General features: G+C 63.3%; 1 protein-coding gene across 6 annotated transcripts in view; it reads right to left on the bottom strand.

The window, feature by feature from the left end:
* Positions 1–24,101, bottom strand: part of ARNT2 (aryl hydrocarbon receptor nuclear translocator 2) — a 142,634-nt gene that overhangs the window by 12,172 nt on the left and 106,361 nt on the right. For 4 of the 6 annotated variants that reach the window (XM_032341925.1, XM_032341921.1, XM_032341924.1 and 1 more), the window contains exons 11-17: positions 21,843–21,917; positions 16,557–16,708; positions 8,120–8,192; positions 7,252–7,375; positions 4,369–4,468; positions 2,132–2,270; positions 1,437–1,602 (exon numbers count right to left, since the gene is read on the bottom strand). In XM_032341925.1, the coding sequence (XP_032197816.1) occupies positions 1,437–1,602; positions 2,132–2,270; positions 4,369–4,468; positions 7,252–7,375; positions 8,120–8,192; positions 16,557–16,708; positions 21,843–21,917 (829 nt within the window). The remainder of the gene's footprint in view (positions 1–1,436; positions 1,603–2,131; positions 2,271–4,368; positions 4,469–7,251; positions 7,376–8,119; positions 8,193–16,556; positions 16,709–21,842; positions 21,918–24,101) is intronic. The other 2 variants (XM_032341922.1, XM_032341926.1) reach the window with 1 other exon arrangement.

Genomic DNA, 24,101 nt, shown 5'->3' with positions numbered 1-24,101 from the left:
AGGTCAACAAGGGAGGGCTTGATGGTGAGACTGCAGGAGCCCTGTCCGTGGTCTCCGCGCACTCACGCAGAGGGGCCCAGCCCCTCATTGGTATGAATCAAGAAACCTCCGCCGGGACACCCAGTCCCCACCTAAGTCCCATGTGCCCCTAACAACGGATCAGACGACAGGGGCAAGCAGAGCCTGGACAGAAGGGCACTGTGACCTCTATCTGACCTCACCACGCCTCAGTTTATCTATCTGTGAAATGGGAGAAATCAGGCATCTCCCTCTTCCGGCTGCCGTGAGAGTTATGGGAATTCAGACGTGCCTGTGCCGAGCAGGTCGTGAGCGTCTGGTAAGCACCAGCCGTGGTCCTAACTGTCGGCGGGTCCTGTGAGTGCAGGGCAGCCAGAGGCCAATGGGGGCGTGGCCGCTGTGCCGGGATGGGGACCCTCTCCCATCGGCAGCCGAGGCAAAGACCAGGGGGTAGGGGCTCCCTGGGGGCCAGCGGCTTCCAGAGTCCGGAGGTTTCTGAGTTGGGTGTCCGGCAGGCTAGAATGAGCAAGAGGCCGGGGACCCTTCCCTCCAGAAACGGGGACCATGTGGCTGAGCTCCCGCTGGGGGACAATACTCAGGCTTGGCTTGAAGCCGAGCAGGAAAACGTGCTCCATGTGAAGGAACAAGAACACGGCTGGCGAGGGTTCAGGAAGTGCTGTGCCCCGGGTGGGACAGGGAGCGGCCCACGGCGGACACAGCGGCTCCCCTGGGCTGACTTGCCAGGTGGAAACCGGGGTGTGCGGGCTCAGCCCCACGCTCGCCTGAGGGCGTCCGTCTTGCAGAGAGACGCCCCGTGAGCCGCAGTGGGTCACAGTGGCCGCCCTGAGAGAGGATGGGCCCCCGCTCAGGAGGCTCAGGGCGCCTGGCAGCCCCTCCCGATCGAGGTGGGGCCTGGGCCCGTCAGACCCACATGGAAGCGGCACCACGGGGGGCGGCACCACGGGGAGCGGCCACCGAACCCCTCTGGCCTGAGGTTCTGTGAAGCTGAGAGAGGAGCTCTGACACGGGACGGGATCCTTCCTGGGACGATCAGCTGAAGGGGAACCTTACGGCGTCTCTTATGTACACGACGGACCCACCGAGTTGGCCACCCGGGTGTCTGAAGCAAGACGAGGGCGCTCTGGACACGGGCATGCGAACGTCCTCGCCAAGGCCATAAAGGGTAAAACAGCACTTCGGCACACAGGACCACGGTCCCAGAGCCTTGAACATGACAAAGTCGCCTCACTCAGCCGAGACCCAAGCCCCCAGCGACCGAGGAACACCACGGCACCTGGCAACCCCCAGGCTTGGTCCGCGGGTTCCGGGAGCTCGGGGCTCAGCCCCCCGAACTCAGGATGTTGAGAAAGCGCTTCTGCCAGCTCTCCCGCGGAGTCCTGCCCTGGTTCCCCACCTACCGAACCCTGGCGTCCGGTTGGCGAGACTGGAGTAGGCGTTCCCACTGGGCGAGGAGGTAGCTGGGCTGGAGAGGGGGCTGTAGGAGGACGGGTCCGCCGGGTAGGTGTGGCTCGTGCCGATCCCAAAGGGAGATGACTGAGTCTTGCCAGACTGCGAAGGGATTTGCTATGATCAGGACACAGCAAAGAGAAGGGAAGCGTCACCAACAGGCCTCTGTCCCAGTCCCCAGGCCGCATGGGCTGACGGCAACTCCCCACGGCTCTCCTGCCCACCTGGGTCCAACCTGGCGTCAGCCCAGCATGTGTGGGTCCAGAAACTGGGGAGGGTCTGGGTGAAGTCACCCCCCGCCCTACAAGGATGAGGGTCCTTCGGCTTTTGCTGATGAGGGCCTGGTACTACAAATACACAGAGAAGTCCCCGGGGCCACCCGATGCCCATGTCACAGTGCCTACCAGGGAGCGGTGTGTGTCCCGGGGCTGGGGGTCCTCATGCACTCCGGCAGGGGCAGACGGGGGTCCAGAGTGGTGAGGGGGCTCGCTCCTCACAGAACATCTGTGGATCTGCCCCGTCCCCCAGCTTCCCGTCCACGGCAGGACTCTGGCCGCGGAAAGCGCACGGGACTCTGCTGTTGGGCCCCTCCCGGGTGCTCTGACCCGCCTGGACCTGGGAACATCTCCCTCCCCGGAGCCCCTACCTGTCCGGGAAAGGGTGGCCGGCTCCCCGTCCAGGCCACCTGACTCTGGTTCAGCTGCCGGGAGATCTGGGACATGTTCTGGCCGGTTGACGAGGAGGACTGGATGTCATTCACGCCAGGCACGTGGACCACGGAAGAGCTGGAAGGGATGAGACCGCGTTCGTCCCGAGGAGATGCCTCACCCCTACGCAGGCCCCCCGGGGGCACCCCCTGTTGGCTCGCAGCAGCCACCTCTGTCCATCTCTCTCTCTAGCACAGAACACGCAGGGACAAGGCAGCCCACGCGTGGCCAGCGCCTGGGTGTTCCTCCTCTCCCCTGGGACCCTCTCTGTGTCACCTCTGTGGCCTGCCTCGTGCTCCCCCCGGACCCTGGGCCCCACTCTCTCCTCCGAGCCGCCCACCCCATGTCTCCGAGGGAGAAGCTCCACAGCGTGAAAATCAGCCTCAGTGCGGACCCAGGGCCTTGTGTGCTGGTTAATGCGTCCCCCTGGGGCGCCTACGGGCTCTGGACTGTGGGACTGGGCCGTGGGCTATCAAGTGGCTGGTCTTGAACAGGACAGCCTGTCGGGGGACACCCCACCTGGAGGACGCTGTGGGGAGCCGGCCCCCACCGCCCTGCGTTTCCCACGTCCTCTGGTCAGTACGGGGCACTGGCTGGGAGTCCCAGGTGCCTCTGTGCCCGGCCCCCTGCAGGTGCCGCCTCTGACCTGCCGTCTGGGCTCCCAGGCCAGCAGCACACCCCGCCGCCCGCAGTGTTTTCCAGCCCTGGCGATGCTACAGTATTCCACGACACACGCGCGATAAAGGGGGGAGGTGGGAGCTTCCGTTTGGCTTCATGCCCTTCGTCCTGGAGCAGCTCAGGGCAGAGGGAGCCAAGGCTAGGGGACCGGGCTGACCGTGGTTTCAAAGAAAGGCAGCGTACGGGCCGGCAGAGAAGAGTGGGTACAGGCTTACTGCGTGTGTGATCATAGTTGTTCCGTGCTCTCCGGTCCCTCGTCAGATAGGGACGCTCCAAGTGTGTCTGTGCCTCCTTGTCCCAGCCACCCCCAAGCGCACAGCATTCCCCTGCCGCCACCCCCTCCCTCAACATAAGGGCCCTTCCCCACCCTCCCTCCTGATGAGCCGGCGGCCTCGGAAAGCCTCTGCGGATCCTGTTCTCTGTGGGTCGGGGTCTCTCCCCACCCGCTCAGCCCTCACGTCCTCCTGGGGCACTGGCGGACGAGGGCCGGACCCTGTGCCCAGCAAGCCCGTGCCCGGCACTCCCCAGAGCCCCCAGGGACGCCTGCCTCAGTGCACACAGGTGGGTCACGGCTGCCAGGCCCACAGCCGGGCTCAGCGTGAGGACGCGCTCAGGGGCCTGCGGTGACATCGCTCTGCCAGAGCTCGGGGCGCTGGACCTCCGACGGCCACACCCACCCCGCGCCCTCCCCACGCCCGCCAGCCCGGGCCCCTCACATTGACAGGAAATCCGGCTCACGGCCGGGCCTAGCAGCTCCCCGACGTCCCTCCCCCTCCCCTCTCCTTCCGTCCGTCCTTCCCTCCTGCCCTTCCACAGACGAGCAGCGAGAGAGGCTTTCCCGGTGCCGGACTGTGCGCAGGGGCCGCCGTCCCGCCCCTTCCCCGCACAGCGAGCTGGCCACGAGCCGGCCTCTCCTCCGCCACTGCCCTCCGACTCCTGTTTCCGTGACAACAGCCTCACCCCGGCTCAGCGTCTGGAGCGCTACCATGTGTCCTGTGAACCGCCAGCACCACCCTTGCCACGTCGCCCCCCAGACCTTTGCCCAGACTCCGTTTCCCCAAGCCCCTCTTCCCCTCCGGCCCCCCAGCGTGGCATTCAAGGCCTCCGCAGCCTCCTCCGGCTTCGCCCAGACCCTGAGCCTCTCCCTGCCTGCAGCCTCCCAGGCCTCGCTCAGCGCGTTCCGGAGGCGGTCCCTCTGCGTCCCCAAGGGGCCACGTGACCTTTGCTCCCAGGCTCGGCTCACAGTCGGCCAGGACTTCCCCGCTGTTCCCGTCCCCAATGGCCCCCTCCTCACCTCCGGCCTCTGCCCCTCCCCACTGCCTCCGTCCAGACGGAGGATCTGGCAGCTGGGGTCGGGGTCGGGGTCGGGAGCACCTGATGAGCCGGGGCAGGCTGGTGAGGACGGCACGGCAGCCGCTCCCTGGGGAACCCCGCCTTGTCCTGCAGGCCCCAGACCAGAGGTGCTGCCATGGGCCCCAGCCCCACCCCCGGTGCGTACCTGAAGGCCTTCCCGGAGTGCCCCGGGGGGAACGGGCTGCCCTGGGAGTAGATCTGCTGTGTCCCGGCCGCGGGCGCTGAGCTCATCATCTTCTTGTCCGCTAGAAGAGCACAGCAAGGGTCACACTCAAGGGCTCCCCGTCCTCCAGACCACGGCACGGGCAGCCGGGGGGCAGGTGCGGGGCTGGGCGTCCCCAAGCAGGACAGACCCATCCCGGCTGCCCGTCCACGTGTGCCTGCCCCGCCCTCGCCTCCGCGCCCTCCGTGTTCCAGGGCCTTCCATGTGCACAGGAGGGCGCTGGGCTGTCCTCTGGCACTGAGGCCTGGCCATGCGCCCCGGAAAGCAGGCCCGTCTCAAGACTTGGGAAGACAGAAAGGACCAGTGGACGATCTTCCTCAGACACGACTACTGACTCCTTCCACGCCGTGGAGGAAACACAGAACCGTGGCTCGGAGGAGCCGTGCCGGAGCTCAGAGCCCAGCTCTGCCCTACGATGGGGCAGGGGGATTGGACATGTTTGTTCTAGAGCCTCTCGCTGCCCTACGACGTCCAAACTCCTGCGCCCGTTGCTCCCACGACCCCTGACAGCCCACCCACGAGACACGGGAACAAAGGACCTCAACGTTAGTTATGTGGCAAGGATGTGGGGCCTACGCAGACCCTCCCCTGTCCCTGTCTCTGGCTTGTGGGGGATCCCCCTGGGGTGCACACGAGCAGCGATGGACGCTCAGGCTCGGGGGCTTGCAGCCGAGGGGAAGGCGCCGGCGGTCATGTGCTGAATCTCCCATGCGTGCAAACCTCCCCTGTGACGTTTTGTCACGCTGAAGCCCTGAGCAGTTTCCCTGGTCCGTTCCCTTTGCTGGGACGACAGCGCACCCGGAGGAGACACCGACAGGGCGGAAGGGCCCGGCCTCTCGGCCTGCATTTCCCAGCGGTCTGCAGGCTTGGGTCTTGCAGATGAAGACGCAGCTCGCGGTCCCGGGGAGCGGCGCCAGAGGGACTTCTCGTGACTTTTCACTTAAGGTAAGCGATTCTTCTCACGTATTCTGAGTGGTTTGGGTCAACGAGAAGCACATTTTTCCCTAACTGCTCCGAAACATTTGTAGGCCACAAAATTGTGTGTATGGAAAGTCTTGATTTTATTATTCGATCTTCTATAGTTTTCTTCATGTTGTGACTTTGATCGGCTTGATGTGTCGGAGATGAAGAAACGCACCTTGAGATCTCTTGCCGCAACTTGGCTTTATCGGATTTTCGTGTATTTCCAGTTACTCTTTCCCACGTTCCAGGGCTCATGATACACGCACCTCCCCGTCAGGTCACGGTGTAGAGCAGCCCTGTCGTCCACGGCGCTCGGATGACGGTGCCTTCCGGGGTCCACGGGCACCAGGCCCCCACCCCTCCACGCCGCAGTTCACCACATGAGGTTGGACACGGCCCATTGGGCAGCACGTGACCCGGGAGCTGCCGTTGGGTCCTTGGACACCCGTGGATTCTACCATCATGACATTCAGACTTTCTTATGATTACACTTTTCCCCCAAGTGTTTTGCAATTTGCTAAAAACGTCCTCATCTTTTCTTGGAAGCGAGACTTCCTGCCTTCTTTTCTCTTGCCTCCTTTCAAGAGTGGCTATTTTTGAACACACTGGGAGCTTTGTGGCTCTAGAAATATCAGAGGAAAAAAACATACAGGCCAACGAGAAATTCTGTTTATGACCCTGACCCCAGATGTGCCCGGGACTTTGCCGAATCCACTGGGTTCTGGCTTTTCCGCATCTTCTGTATCTTCTGGCGATTTGTATCCTGGTCGTCGGGGTTCCTGGCATCCCCTCGGACTCCTGCTTTCTCAGCCTGCCCCTTCCACCCCCGCGTCCTGTGTTCTGATTCACCCCACAGACAAGCCCAGTCCCTGGCAAGCCGTGCGCTCGGGAGCTCTGGGTCGATTGTGCGTGTCCGGGGGTGTCGACCTGCGGCTTCCCGGGTGCGGGCGCAGCCTGGCGGCTGGACACGTGGGGGCTCTCCCGTTCTCCTTGTCTGCCAACTCTCCCCCTTCGGTCACCTACATGGGAATGTGTCTTGTCTGCGTCACACCACAACGTCACGTGGATTTCCTAGAAACGCTGCAGGGTCTGGTCCGACGCCTCAGGCTTCTCTGGGGGGAAGAGAAGACTTTGAGACGTGCTACTGTTGGCTTTCTTGTCCGCCAACATCAAGAGCCCTGATGAAGGTGGGCAGCGTGTCGGGGCCCACAGGTCACTGCGCCCCATGGGTCAGCACGCGTGGCCCTCGTGGGAGACGGCGCTGCCCCTTCCTCGGCTGCACAGCGGCTGGTCACAGCGGGAATGACGGCCCCGTCGGCAGCACACGTGCGGACGCCAGGGGGCTGAGCCCGGTTTTCCCTCGGCTTCTCTCCTCAGCGGATGCCCACTGCACTGCAACTCGCAGAAATTCCTTGACTCCCACAAAACGGGATCCTTCTGCTGGATTTTGGAACGACACAGACCTTTCCAGATTGTGTATTTTGCTGACCTTAATGGTAATCTGACCAGAAGGGGCAACGGCACGCACGGGCGTCACAGGACAGCTCGATCCAGTACGCGCCACGTTCTCCGGCGACGGCGCTGACGGAGGCGGAGGCCACTTGATGACCGCGACTGAGCGACCACTGGGCGTCCACGTGCCATTCGTTTCCAACCCTCGCATGCAGGAGGCGTGCGGTCCGGGGCCCCAGGGAAGGGGCGAGCGGGGGTCAAGGGTCCACCGGGCTCCTGTGCTGGGGCTCTCGCACACGGAAAACCCACCCGGGGGGCATCTCCCCACGGCCCGGCCGCAGCGCCCCGCCCCCCACCCCCGCCAGGCCCCTGCGCCATCAGGAAACTTACATGCACTGATCCCCGCAAACATCTCAGCGAACCGGGGGTCCCTTTCCTGGGAGAAGATGGCATCCGCCTTTTCCACGGACTTCCCGGCTTCATGAACGCCAGCCGGCAGGTTGGGGACGGGAACCTGTTTGCGCATGAAAATACGACCGTGTCCCACGTGTGAGACACAGAACGTCACCTCCGAGGGGTCCCCTCCTTCCTGCCTCACTGACACTTCGGGCCGGACGGTTTTACAGGTGGGGGGTGTGGGGGCTTTTCTGTTGACAGAGGCCGAGGACAGTCGGGGTGGGGGTGTGACCTGGAGGTCACGGAAAGGATGACGGGGTCACACCGATCACTTCTAGAAAGTTACATAATAATCCGCGTAGGCTAAAGCCCAGGACGCGTGTGGTTTCCCGAGGAGGCCCGCTCTCCGACGTAGCAGGAAAGGCAGAGGGAAGAGGAGGGGACAAGGGAGAAGGGAGAAGGGAGGGGGGCAGCGCAGGGAGAGGGGGCTCAAGGCAGGACCAGGCGTGGGAGCAGACGGGGACTGGACCAAAGCAGGACAGACGGTTGGGCAGGGGAGGGCTGACAGGGTCTGGAGCTGCCTCCACTGGCTTCCTAGTTTGTGAGACGGCGTCCGGAAAGGTACCATGGGCCCCGCCATCTCCGTACTGGCCAAAACCTGCCACCCGGGCTTCACGGGTCCTGCCTCCTTCATGGCCCAGTTCTGCAGAAGGGTTACAGGAGACCCCCGGGGGAGTGAGGCCCCTGCACAGAATGGCTGGACAGAATAGTTGCGCCTGCAGGGGGTGGCGGTGGGGGAATCAAGCTAAGGGTCGAGCACAGTCCCGGTCCCTTGGGCTGCAGACAGTTCCCAGGAGCTCACCTGCGATAAGTCGTAGGACGACAGCCCGTCCCGCTGGTGCACTTCCAACTCCGCTTGCTGCTGCTGGAGCTGCCTGAGGGACAGGAAGGCAACAGTGTCACCAAGGATGGGCGTGGCACCCGTGGGGCAGGACCAGAGCCCGCCCCGAGCCCCACGCCGCAGAGGAGACACCCGATGGACCCCTAGACGGGTTCAGTTTTTATTTACTTTATTTTATGAATACTCTTTAATGCCTCAAATCAAGACCTCAAGCTCTGTACCAAAGGCTGCCTGCATGCAGGAAATAAATTCTGGTTTAAGATTTCTTTGTGTGCAGGTAAAAACACTGCAGGACACATTCCGATCGACCCAGAAACTCCGGTGACTCTGGACTCCGCAGCGTTACTGTCCCCCACGCGAGTGCAGAGCAGCTGCCGGGGCCTGCCGGCCTGCGGACGTGAGTTTACGGAGCCTGGACCTTGCCCGGCACATGGCACACCCCAAGCTGCTCCTTTGGAGACAGAAAGAGCCTCCTTATAGAAAACGGCTACTTTATGTTTCAGATGATGGAAACCGTGTTCCTTGCAAGGGGCAGCGAGCCCGACAGCAGTTCAGAGCCTAAAAATGGGGGGGGGGGGGTGGACAACAGCGTCGCTTCCAACTCTAAACGCCAACGAGAATGAGAGGCGAACGGCGATCAGCCAAGTACTGACCAACGTCACACACCACCGTGCCCGGGGTCAACGGGGAGGTCGCGAGGGACCGTGACAGCGTAAACACGCAGGCTCGACACAGAGATCAGCTACTCATAGAATCGGCGGGCGCTGGAGCCGCGTCCACTGGTCGGACAGCGAGTAAGCGCGCGTCGGAGCAAAGTCATAGACGCGTCTTCACGACCAGGCGGGTGAACCACGCCGAGCGCGCTGGCCTGGAGCGGAAAGGCCATACCCGCTGGGAAGTGCGCGGCTCACGGCCTTCCTGGCGTCCCCGGCAGGTCCTGTGACACGTCCACTCCTTCCGGGAGTCGCCTGCTGCTGAGGCTTGTGCAGGGATGTACCCAGCGGCCGGCGACGAGCAGGCTCTACACGGAGTCGGCGGCGAGGGGGCAGCGACCGTGTGGATGTGTCTGTCGATTCACGGAGCGCGTGCTCCCGGCTGCCCCACGGCCGCTGCTGCGAGGACCGTCGTGGACGCAGGAAGGTACGGTCCGAGGGTGTGGACGAGCTCAGGACAAAATCTGTGCGCTGGGACTATGGCCACGGGCAGCACATGGCCCACGTGGCGAACAAAATTTGGAGAATGTCTCTTCCGTGTTCGCGTGAACTGGCCAGACTTCCCTTATCCGTGTCGCCGTGTGTTTCGAAGCCAGAGTGATCTGCGTGGTCCCTTCTGAACACTTGGGAGGTGCGGGTCGTCTCCCCCACGCCCGCCCCGTGCTCTGAGCCTGGAGGCAGGGGAGGAACCCCTCAAAGATGCCATCCCCTCTGCTGGGGGCCGGAGGCACAGGGGCTGTGGGGAAGGGCAAGTCTGCCAGCGAGCCCAGAAGTCAAATGCAGGGAGGGCAGGAGCCAGCAGAGGAGCGTCCCCGCAGAGGGGGTCCTGTGGGGGGTCCTGCTCCGGAGGAGGCCATGTGGTCTGGCCAAGGGGAGCTGCCGACTGCAGCAGGCCAGCAGGAAGGACACCTCTGTCCTCTGCACACTTACCCCGGGCCCCTGCTCTCAAGGCAACTCTCGCCGGCTCACACAGGGAGACCCGAGCCCTCCCCGAGAATGTCTGCCGAACTCCCTTCACAACAGAGCGCACGGAGGCCTGGAGAAGTGGGGTGTGCAGAGAAGCCCCAGTGCTCTGAAGAGGGTTTGGGGCAGTGGCCACCTCATGGCATGGAGGACACCCCACTGCGGGCAGGCAGCCCCAGGGGAGCCACTGTGCTGGCCAGCGACAAGACTGGTGGGACATGCGGCCGGCCGGGAGCCTGGCCTCAGCGGCAGCTGTGCTCCTCCAGCCCTGGGACAGGGGAGCCCCCAGACTCTCACCCCGCTGCCCCCAGCCAGTCCCTCCAATGGCCGGACAGCTGGAGGCCCGAGGAGAAGGGGCGCACACCATCCTGTCCACAAAGGTTAACGGCGGCTTGCGGACATCCAGGCGCCCCAAGGCTGTGGGAGGTGTAGACGGAGCACGCTAGGCTGTGTAGGTCCAGGGGCGGCTGTCCGGATGGCTGACCACTTCCGCTCCCCAAGCAGAGCAAGAGCCAGTCCACAGCCCCCACCCGAGACAAGGCCAGTCTCGCCTTCCCTCCTCTGCTGGGGAGCTCACTGCGTCCCGCGGTGGCCGCGCCCTCCTCCGCGGAGCTGGTCGTGAAAATCCGTGCCGCAAACAGCCCGAGTCCACCTCCTGCCACTCCCACCACTGAGAAACACAACATAAGCCGAATTCTGTCCCTGAACTCTTCTCTGGCGGCCAGAGAGTGGACACCACTCACCCCCGCACTGCACCCTTCACATGTGGCCCCCCCGGGAAGACCTCTCAGAAGACGACCTCGCTGGGGGACCCCTGACCAGTGTATTTAGATCCAGCCCGGGTGGGCTGCCTGTCCCGGGAAGCCACTGAAACGTCCACACCATGCTCTGGGTTAGACCCAGAGGAGAGAACGGGACGTGCAGACCCACGTGGTAGGGTTCCTCAGGGCGTGGACAGGGTCTGGAAGGACAGCGGGCAGGACGTGTGCTGTGGCCGGTGCGGGGAGAACAGGCGGCTTGTCTCCCGCCCTGGGGGCGAGAGCCCCGGGGAAAGGTGAGCCAGAAAACACGGCGCGTTCCCCCAGGCCGTCTGCACCCACACCCGCAACGCCTGGGAACAGGGGCACTGAAAAGGATTTTTAACTTCTATTTCAAAGAATTTTAAAAGAACATAACGATCTGTAGAAAAATCACAACTTTCTCTCTCTCCTTATTCTCACTCCAGGGTTTTACTCTTCTGGCTACACCCGGGGCAGCACCCATGTCACTCACTCGCGGGGCCCTGAAGCCTGAAGCCCGAGCGCAGAGCTCACGGCTGGCCCCGGCCATACCGTCCTCCGTCCGCAGCCTGCCCATTTCACGGATGCAGAATGTGGGGCGCAGAGTCCCGAACACGTGCCCGGGACAGTGCACGCAGCACTCAGACCCGTCTACGGACCCCACACTCCGTCCCACGACGTAACAAGGACCGCCACCCCACCTCTTCCATTCCGGAGCGGCAGAAGGGAGAGCAGAGCTGTGCTCCGGGGCTTGTGGGACCAGTGAACGCCTCTCTCCTCCGTCTCTCTCCTCCTCCACAACTTTCCCAGAGCCCAGGCTTCAGCCCACCTGCGCTTGTCCAAGGAGCACCGGCCGCTCCCGCCTGTGGCCAAGCCCATGTCCCACCAGGGCACAGACTATCGGGGAATGGGCAAGACCACGGAGTGCGGCTGTGTGCCGGGCGCCCCCGTGTAGGTCTGTGCTGCAGGGAGGAAGGGCACGCACCTCCACTGTGTGCGAGGGCACCAGCAAGGGCCACGGGCACGCGGGTGGGAGCTTGCTCTCTGCTCTGTCCCCTTCTGGGCCCGAGGAAGCTCCTTCCAGGAGGAGGTAGGAACCATGGTCTCTGGCATGGCCAGCAGGTCCCCAGGGGTCTGACTGCGCCCCTGTGGTCCGGACACAGCCGCCCCATCCGGCTGACTTTGGTCTCGGTGCCCGTAGTGGCACACCCGCGGAGGAAATGCTGACTCGCAGGCGCCCGTCTTGGGAAGAAGTCTGATGGGCTTCCTTGGACATTTCACGGCAATGGAATAAAAATAAACTTTGGTAGGTCTGCAAATTCCAGGGGGGCGGGGGAGGATGTGGCTGCTCCGGGCTCCACCAACAGCACGTGCGGAGGACCCTGCTGCCCACCTCCCCGTCTGCTGGGGACGGGAGCTGAGGATCCCACACCAGGGCCGTCAGGCCCCGGCTTTCCGTCAGCGCGGCCTCCCTGCGGCAGAGGTGTCGGGGGCTGGCCGAGGCGGCGGGGACAGCCAACGCTCCCCGGGACAAAGGGTCTTCCTCAGCCTGAGCAAGAGCGCAACCCCCCGCCACGGTGTCAGACGCAGCAGAGACCGCAGCTCTGGGAGAACCGGGATCTGGCGAGGAGCCCTGGGACTCCTGAGCCCGACCGACCGGAGTGAGGCTCACTGTGCCTGCCGCTGACTGAGTGCCGTCTGCACGCCCACCGGCAGGACCCCGAGTGCCCGTCCTGGGGTTTGGAGTTGATTCTACGGAGGAGTGGTGGGAGCGTGTGTTGGCGACAGCTCCTGGGGTCACGTGGGCAGCTCGGTGTGGGCTGGACGGAAGGCAGCGCGACCTGGTCAGGAAGCGGACGGAGGATGCCCCGACACAGGGCGGAGGTCTCCGCGGGGCACTGGGGAAGAGGCAGGGGAGGAGGAGATGGCCCTGAGAGGCTCCCAGACAGAAGCCGTGGGGCCCCGTTCTCTGCCAGGTCGTCTGCCGCAGGTGCCTGGGAGGCTGGGACGGGGGACAAGTCCCAGGCTGGGGCTTGGTGACTGGGAGCGCGGGCCCGTCCCTGGCTAAGGTCTGCGGAGATGAGGAAGGTCACCCGCTCTCACAGCCCACTGCAGGCTCCAGGCTCCTGCAGTCCCGGGGGGCGGGGGTTGTTGCACTGGGTGGGCCCCACTGAGCGCGTGCGGACGGACGGCTGGCGGGGGTGAGGGACGCCGCACGACCGGATGCAGTGGGGGCCGGAGGAAGCGCGCAGACCAGCACAGAGAGCGTCCGTGGTCACGAAGACCGACGGTGGCCTTGGCACAAGGCCGTCAGGACCTGCCAAGGGAGAGCTTCACAAGCCCCTGAAGACGAGCTGGCACCGGCACCGGCCCGCCGCTACCTCGCGCGTGTGCAGAAGCACCGGCCCCTGCTCAGAGCCCACGCTGTGTCCCCACAAGACAGACTCAGCCCCGAGAACATGCACCGCCCGGACACGGGAGCTGTGAGCAGACAAGACCCCGGGCTGTGCCTCCTGCCCTTCTCCCTGCGACGCCACGGGAGCCAGCGCACAGGGCACAGAGACCTTCCTCTCGGCAGCCTCGCACACAGGCTAAGCACGGCACACTCCATTCTCCAGGCGGTTCCTTCCACACACTCCTGCCCGAAGGCAGCGTGCCTTTCTGGCCCTGAGCATGAGCACAGACGGACCTTCCTGCGGCAGTAAGTCTGCCTGCTGCCGGCTGAGCCCAGCCAACACGTGCTGCGGGCCGCAGGCTCGCCTCCTGGTCGTCACTGCCCTCTGCTGCCCGCAGCGGACATCTCCCGCCACCGTCACCAGGAAAAGGTCGCCGTCAGGTCTGAGGGGGCGTTCTCATCCCCTCCAACCCCACGGAGCTGCCCAGAGCAGCTGCCCTGAGACACAGGACACAGCCCGGTGGCCCCGGGCCCCTGCCTCAGAGCTCACAGCAGAGCCTCTGTGGTCCCTGAGGAGGACGGTCCAGCCTGTCCTTCTGGGCCCTGGGGCAGCACAACCCACGGGAAGGCGGAATCAGAGGCTGTGGGCAAATGTGCTCCCTCTCTGGCTCTGCATCCTCACCGCGTGCCTCTGTCCAGGGAACACGGCCCTTCCCTGGTGGTGGGCACCCCACCCGTCCTGGAACATGCTCCGGGCCCGCGTCCTCCTGAGGGGCTCTGGGAGCACCTGTTGCCAAGAGTACCCAGCCCAGATGGTTGACGCCCGTACAAACATGGGCCTCAATGAGGAACGGTGGAAAGTAGAACAGAAATAAAAACCCAGGAAGAGGGGCTTCACCCGCCCTCTGACCCAAACCAAGAGGACTCTGCCGGATGCCTGGCTAGGATCGGGTCTGAACCCCACGGGGCCCAGACGTGCTGCAGAGTTGACTCGTGCCCGGGCCAGCCTTGGGTCTGAGAGCAGGGTGAGGGCTGTCCCCACGATGCCGTGGGACTCCTCTCATCACCTGGGGGGGACAGCCCTCGGCCCCCACAAGCCAGGTAGCAGGCACCCGGCAGCACACAGGTGTGGGGGGACGCGAGGCAACAGGGTAGTGGGTGACGAGGCTGCATCAGAGACCAGGCGGCTCTCCCCGACCCCCCCAGCCAGTAAGCTGACGTGAGAATGAAGGTTCTAGAACTGCGTCCAGGGCCCCGTGTACTAGACAGGCTTGCCTGTCTGCACGACCGACGGTGGCAGCTGATGTGGCTGCAGAGGGACCAGGACAGAATGTACCAGCAACAACGTGAGCAGACACTGACCGAGCCAAGCTGGTGTCCTCCCCCCGGGGCTCCCACTGCCCCCACCGGCTGCCCCCAGGCTGGGAGCACACGGTCACCTCAGCCCTGAGACCCTGGGGGGAGACGGGCCCAGGGCTGCAGCTGCCTCTCCACTCTCTCAGCAAGGACCCTCCTCCCCACATGGAGAAGGCTGGGGAGTGACAGACCCTGGTCATACCGAGTTTACCACGTAGCTGCAAGACCCTCTCGGACACGGGGGAAACACAGCCGGATCTGTGGCTGCCGTGCACACCCGCTCTTCCTACAGCCCGGAACGGCGCGGCTGGGAGACGGAGAAGAGCCACGGTGCCAGGCAGGCCAAGGCAGGAGGAGCAGAGGGACACGAGGGGGTCACGCAGTTTGGGGGAATGAACAGTGATGATCTGCCCGATCGCTACGGCCACTGGGAAAGCGAGTGAGCAGAGTTGGGGGCCAAGGCCAGGCTGTGAGGGGGACAAGGGGATGGGGCCCCGACAGAGGGCTGGCAAGGCCGGATGGCAGAGAGAGCCTGGAGGGCCAGGGAGACCCGGAGCTCCCCGTTCGGGAAGCCGGAGCCGGTGCCGAGTCTCAGGAGGAGCCCGTGGCAGGGCCTGGAGAGGAGCGTGGCCCACAGGAAAGGGAGGATGTGCTGGCAGGGCCCGATCGGCTCCGGGGACCCTCACTCCCGCCACCAGGAGGAGGCAGGACGATCTGCGCGGAGCCTGAAGAAGCAAGTGCACCTCCAGAGCCCACAGCGGGTGGGGGTGGCCAGGGAGGGGCGCACCGGGACACGGTGGCAGGCGCTACTCTGCGCACCGACACGGTTCCGGTCAGCCGCGGCCGGCCCCACACGCCAGGTCCAGCCGCGGGCCCGCCATCCCCCCCACGGCTTCACATGCACTGTCCACATGCAGGACCCGGGCACCAGGCGATTCTCCCCACTTTCCAGACAAGGCACCTGAGCCTCGGACGACACAGCGACCCATCCAGCGGGGGCCGGCATCAAAACCCAGGACAGCCGTGCCGAGGAGCCTCGCATGAGTGGACCGGACTGTCCAGCTCGGGGCCTTGTGGGCCAGGAGCAGGGCTGAGGCTGAGACACAGGGTGAGACTGCCCGGGGAGGGGGCCAGAGCAGGGGCACCCTGAGGGGGACGCCCCAATCCAGGCAGCTGAGAGACTCAATGGGGCCAGAGCCCTAAGCAAGCCGGCAGGTTGTGGTCGCCAACCGGGCACCGTCACCGGGACGGCTGTCGGAAGAGGAGAGGAGATGGCAGGGGTGGCATCTGTCAGAGTTGGGCCTGGGGGGACACAGGACAGCAGTGTCACTGACCCACGTGGGCACCGAGGAGCAGTTTGACGGCAGCTCCTCTCATGCCCCGGCAGTGGGGGGGCCCCGACACCAGCTCACATAGCCTTGGACGTCGTTTTGCCTTTGATCATGCTGGTTCTTTGCCCCTGCGTCCCTCGACAACAAATCACGGGAGGAAGCGTGACCTGCCTGTAGCTGGGAGCCTGACCTCCGGCCTCACAGCCACCCCACGGAAGCGCTGCCACACCCCTTTGCACAGACAGGACAGTGAGCTCTGAGAGGTGACCCGACACACAACTCCGGGTCACAGGAAGCGGGGTCGAGCCTGGAGCCCGGGCTCTGGGCGAACATGTGGGCACACGGGGGGAAGCGGTGAGCTGGCACCACGGGGCCTGGAGCCGGAGGAACATGTGGATGACTGAGCAGCAGGGGGCCTGTGTGTCCCTACTTTGCCACCCCCCAGGCCCTGGGGCTGCCGCAGCCCTGGCCTCGCTCCCTGGCCCTGCTTCCAAAGGGCCAAGAAATCAGGCCCTTGCAGCAGGGATGCCTGTAGCCAGAGGGCACCTGGCTCGGCCATGCCGGGCCCTGCGTGCCGGGGGCACAGCCAGGCCCAGCAAGCAGGACACCTGCATCGAGGCTGGGGGGTAGGGCAGCCATGGGGGCCGTCCCTCGGGCTTGGGAAGCAGGGGCAGGAGCATGGCAAGGCAAGGGAGGGGAAGCTGTGACGCAGCCCACAGCCCCCCTCAGCCCCAGGCCTGCTCTTCAGGTCCCGCGGGGGCCACCGGCTGTGGGGGCGCCGGAGCCCATGCGGAGAGGGAGCTCCAGCCCCGGACTCAGGAAAGGTGCCCAGACCTGGCCGGGGGCACGGCAAGCACGTACTTGACGTTGGTGTTGGTGCAGATGACGTACTCCATCTCGTCGGAGTAGGGGTTCTGGAACGTGAAGCTGCTGGTGCGAATCAGCATCCACTCGCGCGTCTTGGTGCGCAGCCGGTACATGACCGACAGCACCTGGCCCTTGAGCTTCACTACCTGCGGAGACACCGGTGGGAGGAGGTCAGCGCCCGGCGGCGGGGAAGCCCCTGGGGGTTCAGAACGGGCACGCGGTGGGGCCGGCAGGACAGGGGCGGGGAACGGGCGCGGCTGGGGCGCTCCTCCATCTCTGCAGCCCGCGCTCTGCCACAGGCTCAGCGACACCTGCCTTGTCCCCGGACCTCTCAGCTTTTTCAAATGGTTCATGACGCTCTATCCGCTGAGTGCCCCCCTCTCTGCCCGGGCGGCTAGGCTGCTCTGGTCTGATTCCAGCAGCGCAACCTCCTCCACCGCCCACATTAGGTGCGTGGTTACATTGTATCGGGGCACTTGCTGCTTCCTCCCTCACGTCCATAAGCCGGAGTCTATGCCACAGCAGGGCTTCCAACCTGCTTCCCAACGTCCATTCTCACCAGGGTGTGACTGTTTACAAAGGTTTAATACCAACTCCTAGAGAAAGTAAGTAAGCTGCCCTAGATCAGACAACGCTGCTGGGGAAGCTGGGAAAGAACCAAGGTCTTGCTTCCAAACTACAGTGTGTTTTGCCTGCCCTGTTCTCCCGGCAGACACACACGATCCAGGCACAAGAAGATGCTGAGCTATGGGTGTGCACGCCCAGGGGCCGCCGGGGTGTGCACGGAGCACCCACAGGGCCAGAAGGCACACTCGGGCGGCAGCTCTCCAGGCTGCAGCAGAAACAGGAGCAGCTACCAATGACTGGCGGGTGCGCAGAGGCTTGGGTGTGAGCAGAGTCCCGGGACAAAGCAAGGCGGCGGGGCTCTCCTCTCGGCAGGGCTGTGTTCTCCAGATCCTGGGGTTGCTCAGGACAGAGAAGGCTCTGGGCTTGGGGCACCTGGGCTGACTGACCATGAGTCCAAAGTGTGATCAGAGATAAGAACAGGGCCCTGGCTGCAGGGTCAGGGAGGGCCCATCTCTCCTCCTTAACTCCATGACTTGTAGTTTATTTCCGGCTGAATATCTGTGGACAGCCTAGGGACAGGGACAGGGAGAGACCTCTTGGTCACCTGAGTCCTGTCCCCCTCCCCATGCCCTCAGCCCCAAGCTCGGCATGAAGGGGACCCATGGAGCACCGTTTCTGAATTCTCGACAGGGCTTCTGGCCCCATGAGCGGGGCTGACGCAGCCTGGGCGCCCACCCTCTTTCGGCAGCGCCCCTGGGGAAACCGGACGGAATGAAACCTGGAGCTTGGACTCCCTGGCGGAGAGCCAGAGTGATAAGGAAACCAGACCAGCGCCCAGAGGGACGCACACACTGGGTGAGGCGAGGCCCGGAGGCCAGTGACCACGCCTGGCGGCAGGGGTGCGGTCGCAGCAGGAAGCTGGCCCTTTCCTCCCAGGACCCCTGCTCCAGGCCACATGCCCCTGAGGTCACCATTTCTGAGGGGGTCCCGTGGGACAAGACACAGGGAAAACCGGTGGTCACCTTGCTCCCTCTGAGACCTGTGTCTTTGGGCTCCCTGAAGATGCCACACACAAGCGTCTGTCCTCATGGGACACTTGAGACCGTGGGGACCCTTAGCTTCCAAGCGGCAGACACTTGCCAAGGCGCCGTCTGTGCACGAAGCTGGGCCCTCGGGCAGAAGAAGGAGCAGCGGGAGGGAGCAGCAGCCCCGCACCCTCCCAGGGCCTGGTTCCTGCTCAGCGTGTGACCCAGGTCACCTCGTGTGGGCCTCCCTAGGGCACTGTGCGCGTCTGGCATTCTGAGCCCTGATGGAGTTAAATGTGCCGCCAAGGCCTCCTGACTAAGCCGTGCCCGAGGCAGGACCGGGATCTGGATCCCCAGACCCCACGGCCCACCATCTCCAGGAGCACCTTTGGCCAAAGAGGAGCCCAGACACAGCAGGCCGAGCCCCAGCTCAGAGCCACACCATCAAGAGGACACCACAGGGTCCGGAGAGGGTTCCTCACGGAGGGGGCAGAAGTCCCTGGAGGGCTCGATGTGGGGACGTGGTCGACGAGTGAGGCACCCTGGCAGGAGGCACACATTCTGTGCGCGGGAGCCGGGGGGCGTGCGGAGGCCGGAGGCTGGGGAGGGGCGGGGCCGCACCCGGGTCCCTCCACTGTGCCCTTCAGGAGCCTGTGCCCTCCATCGTGCCCTCCTGGGTCTGGGTCTGGCTGGGTCCCACCCTTCCACGCGGCTGCCAAAGAAATGTAAGCCGGCGAGGGTCCGAGAGCGAGCCAAGGGCAGACTCGTGTCCCCCGGCTGGGCACAGGCCACCCCACCCAACCCAAATTCCTCAGGAACTTGATGGCACTCTGAGGGTCTCACGTCCGGCCACGCAAATGCTCTGGTTTCAATCCAGAGAGTTCCAAGGCGGACTCCGGGTTGACACAGCTCCTTCGGCGCTTCTGCAGAAACAAGCCACTTCCCTCTATCAACATTCCTTCCCCAGTGGCTGGGGCCCAAAGAACACACACGAGGGGCTGAGGCTGGTGCTCCAGGATGTCTCTGTGGCCGCCTGGCCCCCGCCCGCTGAGCACTGTGACCACGGGGCCCCCGGCTCTTAGGCGCAGCTCCGGCTCCGTGTCCCGCCTGCCGTGGGCTGGCTGCGCCCTGGGGTGAGAGGTCTGTGAGCCGGTGCCGTGGGATCGGGGGTAACGTTCCTCCTGTTTCTGTCCAGAACCACCCAGCTTCTGCTGGTGTCGCTGTGCAGTCGGACGGAGAGGCCTGTGTGCATGGCGACAGGAGAACAGGCTAGAAGCGGGCAGCTCCGGCCCTCGCTCTGTTAATGCCCTGCTGAGGGTCTCGGGGCAGGTGACTGAAACCCTCTGCATTCCACCGTCCACCGTGAAGGGTGGGGCTGACGACGGATGGTGAGCGCAGAGGACCACCTGAGACCGTGTGGACCAGAGTTCTGCCTAGTCGCCGGCCGCGGAGGGACGCTCATTGCCAGAGCTTCGTTCCCACAGAGCCAGAAGAGGGAAGCCAACCCAGGCCACCACGTAGTAAAATCTCCACGCACTGGCAAAGACGAGGCATGAAGGACGCACTCTGGCCGTGCTTCATGGTTCTCTGTTCACACTGTCCAGAATGAAAGTCGCCGTCCACTTGGACTGCGTTGTCCCGGGCCGCTCACCCACGAGCACATGCGGCAGTGGGCACCAGGCGTGGGACCTGTCCGCCGGGAACTGATGTGTCAGTAGACAGGATGGGGGGAAAGGGAAACCAGCGGAGAAACAATTACCAGCTGGAACTGTTCTGTAGGGAGAACAGGAGGCTGAGAAGGTGGGTGAGGGCTTTCCTCACTAGCATGGCCGTTGACGGCAACTCTGAGAGGGCTGGAGTTAAAACCTGATCAATAAGAAGACATCGGTCCTGGGAAGAGTGAGGGGACTGCATTCTAGTCCAGAGGAACATGTGCAAAGGCCCTGAGGTGGGAAATAGCATGATGTGCTCAAGGCCCCAGAAGACCCACGTGACCATGAGCCATGAACGAGTGTGGGTAACACACGTGCAGCAAGGGTCACCTTGGACTGGCAGCAGTGGTACAAAGCTTGGATCAGATTCCAGGGGCACTGGGAAGCCGTGGGCACGTTTACGCAAAGATGTGGCAGAGCTGAATTTGTGTCTCCCAAATCACGTGGGGTGGGCAGGAGCCAAGTAGGGAGCCCGGCAAGGACACCACCGCGCTGTTGAAGATGAGATGGGGGCGGCCTGGTCAAGGTTGGTGGGAAGGAGCACAGGGAGAAGGGGCCGGCAGCACATGCCTTTTGGGGGGAAGAGGACGTGAGGGCTGCATGGGGGCAGCGAGACCAGAGGAGGGGGGCCAACTGGGTCTCAGCTCTGGGCCTGCGGAAGTAGGGGGTACAGGGGGGCACGAGGGGGACATGGGGGGAGCAGGGAGACATGGACGGGACGGGCAAGCCTCTGGAGGCAGCGGGTGCTCGGAGCAGGCGTGGCAGGAGCGGAACGTCAGTGCCCGTCTGTGCTGTCCCCGGAGAAGGGGAGAGAAGGCAGGCAAGGACCGAGCCCAAGGGGCAGGCGGGGGCTCCGAGACCCCCGACATGGGGCGTGAACGGAGCAGATGTCGAGGGGAGCTGCCAGCGAGGCCCTGTCCCATCAGACGCCTGAGAGACTGTCAGCCCCTCCTAGAACCGATCTCCAAGGCCCGCGTCCTAGAACACAGCCGAGTCCTCTCTTTCCTGGGCTCCTGTGAGCCCCCCAAGGTCTCAGAGGAGGAACTCGTTCTCTGCCGTCACGGCCGAGCGTGGGCCCAGGAGGCGACAGGCCCTCAGACTCCCGGTCCTCACGCGCCCACCGTGTGGTCTTAGGCACTCCTCCGTCCCCGAGGCTCCGCTTTCTCTCCTGAGACGTAGTGGCAACGTCCCCCCCCCCCCGCCCAGGACAAGCCCGCGGGACGCACACAGGTGTCTGTGGGGCGCAAGCACAACAGAGCACGTGCTCAGCGCCGGGCATCACGGTGGAGACGGGGTGACACTGAACGACTCAGTGACAGGCGGCCTCCCTCCCAGCTCCCCTTCGCTGGCCGCGCCGAGTGCCACCAAGCCTACAGGGGTCACCTCAGGCTGCGCCCCCACCTGTCCTCTCCTCCCTGGACCGTCCCCAGCTCCCCACGGCGCCTCTGTCCCCGGGGTTCCCACACCTGCTCCCCGTGTGCCCGCGCTGTCTCTCAGACCCACTGCTCAGCTCACGGTCCTCGGCGGAGCCCTCCCGGAAACGACGAGGGGAGAGCGTCTGCCCCTCCGGGGGGCTCAGCAGCCTCTACCGTGGGTCCCGCCACGACCGGTGGCAAGTGTCACTCCAGACCAAGGGGCTACATGCGAGTCCCCAATAGGCCACATTCTTCCGCCCCTCTGGGCGCCGGCCACCCATCTGGAACGCTCTGTCAGGGGCGGGCTCCTCCTGTCCCCAGTCCCTCCCCTGGGAGACCCTCCCTGCTTCCTGCCCACACCCTTGACCTCCCCATCATCTGCCCTTTGGACACAGGCACAGCTTCCCAGTGGGCCCCCCCCTCCCCCTCAACTGGGAGTCCTGGCAGTCAGGTCCCTGACCGATGCCTCGGGTAGCCCCCCGCAGCCTGCCTGGTGTGTCCCCACGGCCACCTGCCCGGGCCCCTGGTGCCGCAGTAGCCGTCGGCAAGCGCTGGCGGTACCTGCTGAAAGCTCTCGCGCAGGTGGCTCTGGTCCTCGGAGTGGCAGAATTCCAGAATGTCCTTCCCTAGAAGATCCTGAAGAAAGAGACAAGCCATGAGACCCCGTGATTCCCTCGGCGGATGCATTACCATTGGACGGCCGCGTCCTTGGACCCCCTTTGCCCCACGTCCCTCAGTCCCCCAGCGCGTAGGATGTCCCTGGGGCGGTGAGGGGCCGGCTTCGATGCCCGCCTGCCGTCCTGGGCGCTCCCGCCCACTCTGATCTCGCCAGGGCCCTGGACCAGCACCGCCAGAGGGTGATTTGTTTCCATTTGCCTTCGAGAGGCAAACCGCGACAAACACACTATAATAAACACAAGAAGAACGCAGACAATAGCACGAGGACAGACAGGCCTGCAGTTGCTGAAATGCGGCCACGGACGCTCTCGGGGCCAGACAGGTGCTGGGACCCCACGGTAACCGCACTGACCCTCACCCGCTTCTTCCTCAGAGCACCTGGCACGAGCCCAGGACAAAAACCAGCCAGACTCAGATAAACCGTCGCAGGGCTCCACGCAGGGGACGGGAAAGGGGTCCCGTGGATGAGTCTCAGGCAGCCAAGGAGAAAAATGACCTCGTTGGCCAGAACCCAAACCCGCGACAGCTTCCACGGGGGTGGACACGGACGTGGGCAGCAGGTCTTGTCTGCGCGCCAAGGAGCGTCTCGACGCTCGGGGGTGCTGCTGCATAAACGAATCGGGAAGCAGCACCGGCCGAGGCGACGGCGACTTCGGAACCCGTGTCCCCCTCACTCCTTCCAACAACCTCAAGTTTGCGTCAAACTCGAGATGTACAATTACTCGCAGGGTTCCCTATGTCAAGTTGGACCGTTTCTAGGTCTCTTCTTCTGTTTTGAAAGTTTATTTATTTAAGTAGTCTCTAACCCGACACGGGGCTTGAACTCACCACCCTGACATCAAGGGCTGCACGCTCTTCGGACAGAGCCAGCAGGGCGCCCCTGGACTGTTTCTAGCTCTCAGATAATACGTGTGCTTGAAGTGCCCACGTCAACGTGTCCCAGCTTTGTTCCTCAGAACAGAGATCTTTTCCTTCCTTTCTTTCTTTTTTAAAAGGGTTTTTTTTTTTTTTTTTTGGGAGAAATTTGAATCTATGTAAAAGCTGAAAGGATCATGTAAAAAACCCTGAATATCCCATCCCTAGACGGTCGCCTCTGCATTTTCCTATCTTTCGGATGTGTGTGAATAAGAATATATGTAAATGAGAGCCACGGAAGTGTACACAAATGAAAAATCTTTCGTATCTACAGACACACTGAAAAATCTCTTTCTGAATCATTTGGAAGAAGGAGACAGTAGGACACCCATCTCCAAAGGGTGTATCTCAAAAAAAGAACATCCTCCAAAACCTTAACATTCCATATGACACCTAAAAAAAAAAAATCAATAATTGTTCGATTCAATCACCCAATATTCCACACATATTAACCTTCCTTCGATTATCTCCCAAATGTCCCCTCTGGCTACCTGTCCTCAGCCCCGGGGCCTGCTGAAAGCTCTCACAACACGTATGGTGATGTTCTCTGTGGTTTATTATTTTTTTTAGATTTTAGGTTTTTATCTGACAGAGAAAGAGAGAGAGTGAGTGCGTGCGCACACACAGCAGGGGGAGTGGCGGGCAGAGGGAGAAGCAGATTCCCCACCCAGCAGAGAGTACGACGTGGGACTTGATCCCAGGACCCTGAGATCATGACAGCCGAAGGCAGAAGCTTAACCCACTGAGCCACCCGGATGCACTTCTCTTTGGTTTATTTTAATTTAGATTAATTTCTCCTGCCTTCTGGTGTTTCTTATGATGCTGACTTCAAAAAAAAAAGAAAAAGGTCCGGAACAGAGATCTGAAACTATACCCCTATAGACACAAGTTCCAAACACATGTGAGAAACAAGGGATTAGGCAAAAATGAGTGAACATCTTTCAAGACGTTTCAGAGCCCTTCACATTAATCTCGTTTTTGAGGTTTGCAAGAAGGAGATGTCCCGTCTGCTGTTCATCTAAGTTCAGCGATTCCCATGGAGCGTCTTAACTCTGGTTTGTGAACAACCAGAGAGACGGGAGGAAAGGTTAGGAGAAAACGGAAGAGTTGATGGTAAGAGTTAACGCCTTTCTTGCCTTGGAAGGACAGAGCTGTCTCCAGGCAGCAAGCTGGATTTTTACGCCGTGTGCCGTCCGCTGTCACCTGCTGGCTCTTGCACAAATGAGA

The sequence above is a fragment of the Mustela erminea genome, chromosome 5 (genome assembly GCF_009829155.1).
Source record: "Mustela erminea isolate mMusErm1 chromosome 5, mMusErm1.Pri, whole genome shotgun sequence".
NCBI lineage: Eukaryota > Metazoa > Chordata > Mammalia > Carnivora > Mustelidae > Mustela > Mustela erminea.
The sequence above is the reverse complement of the archived record's forward strand: the minus strand, read 5'-3'. Positions and strand labels throughout refer to the sequence as shown.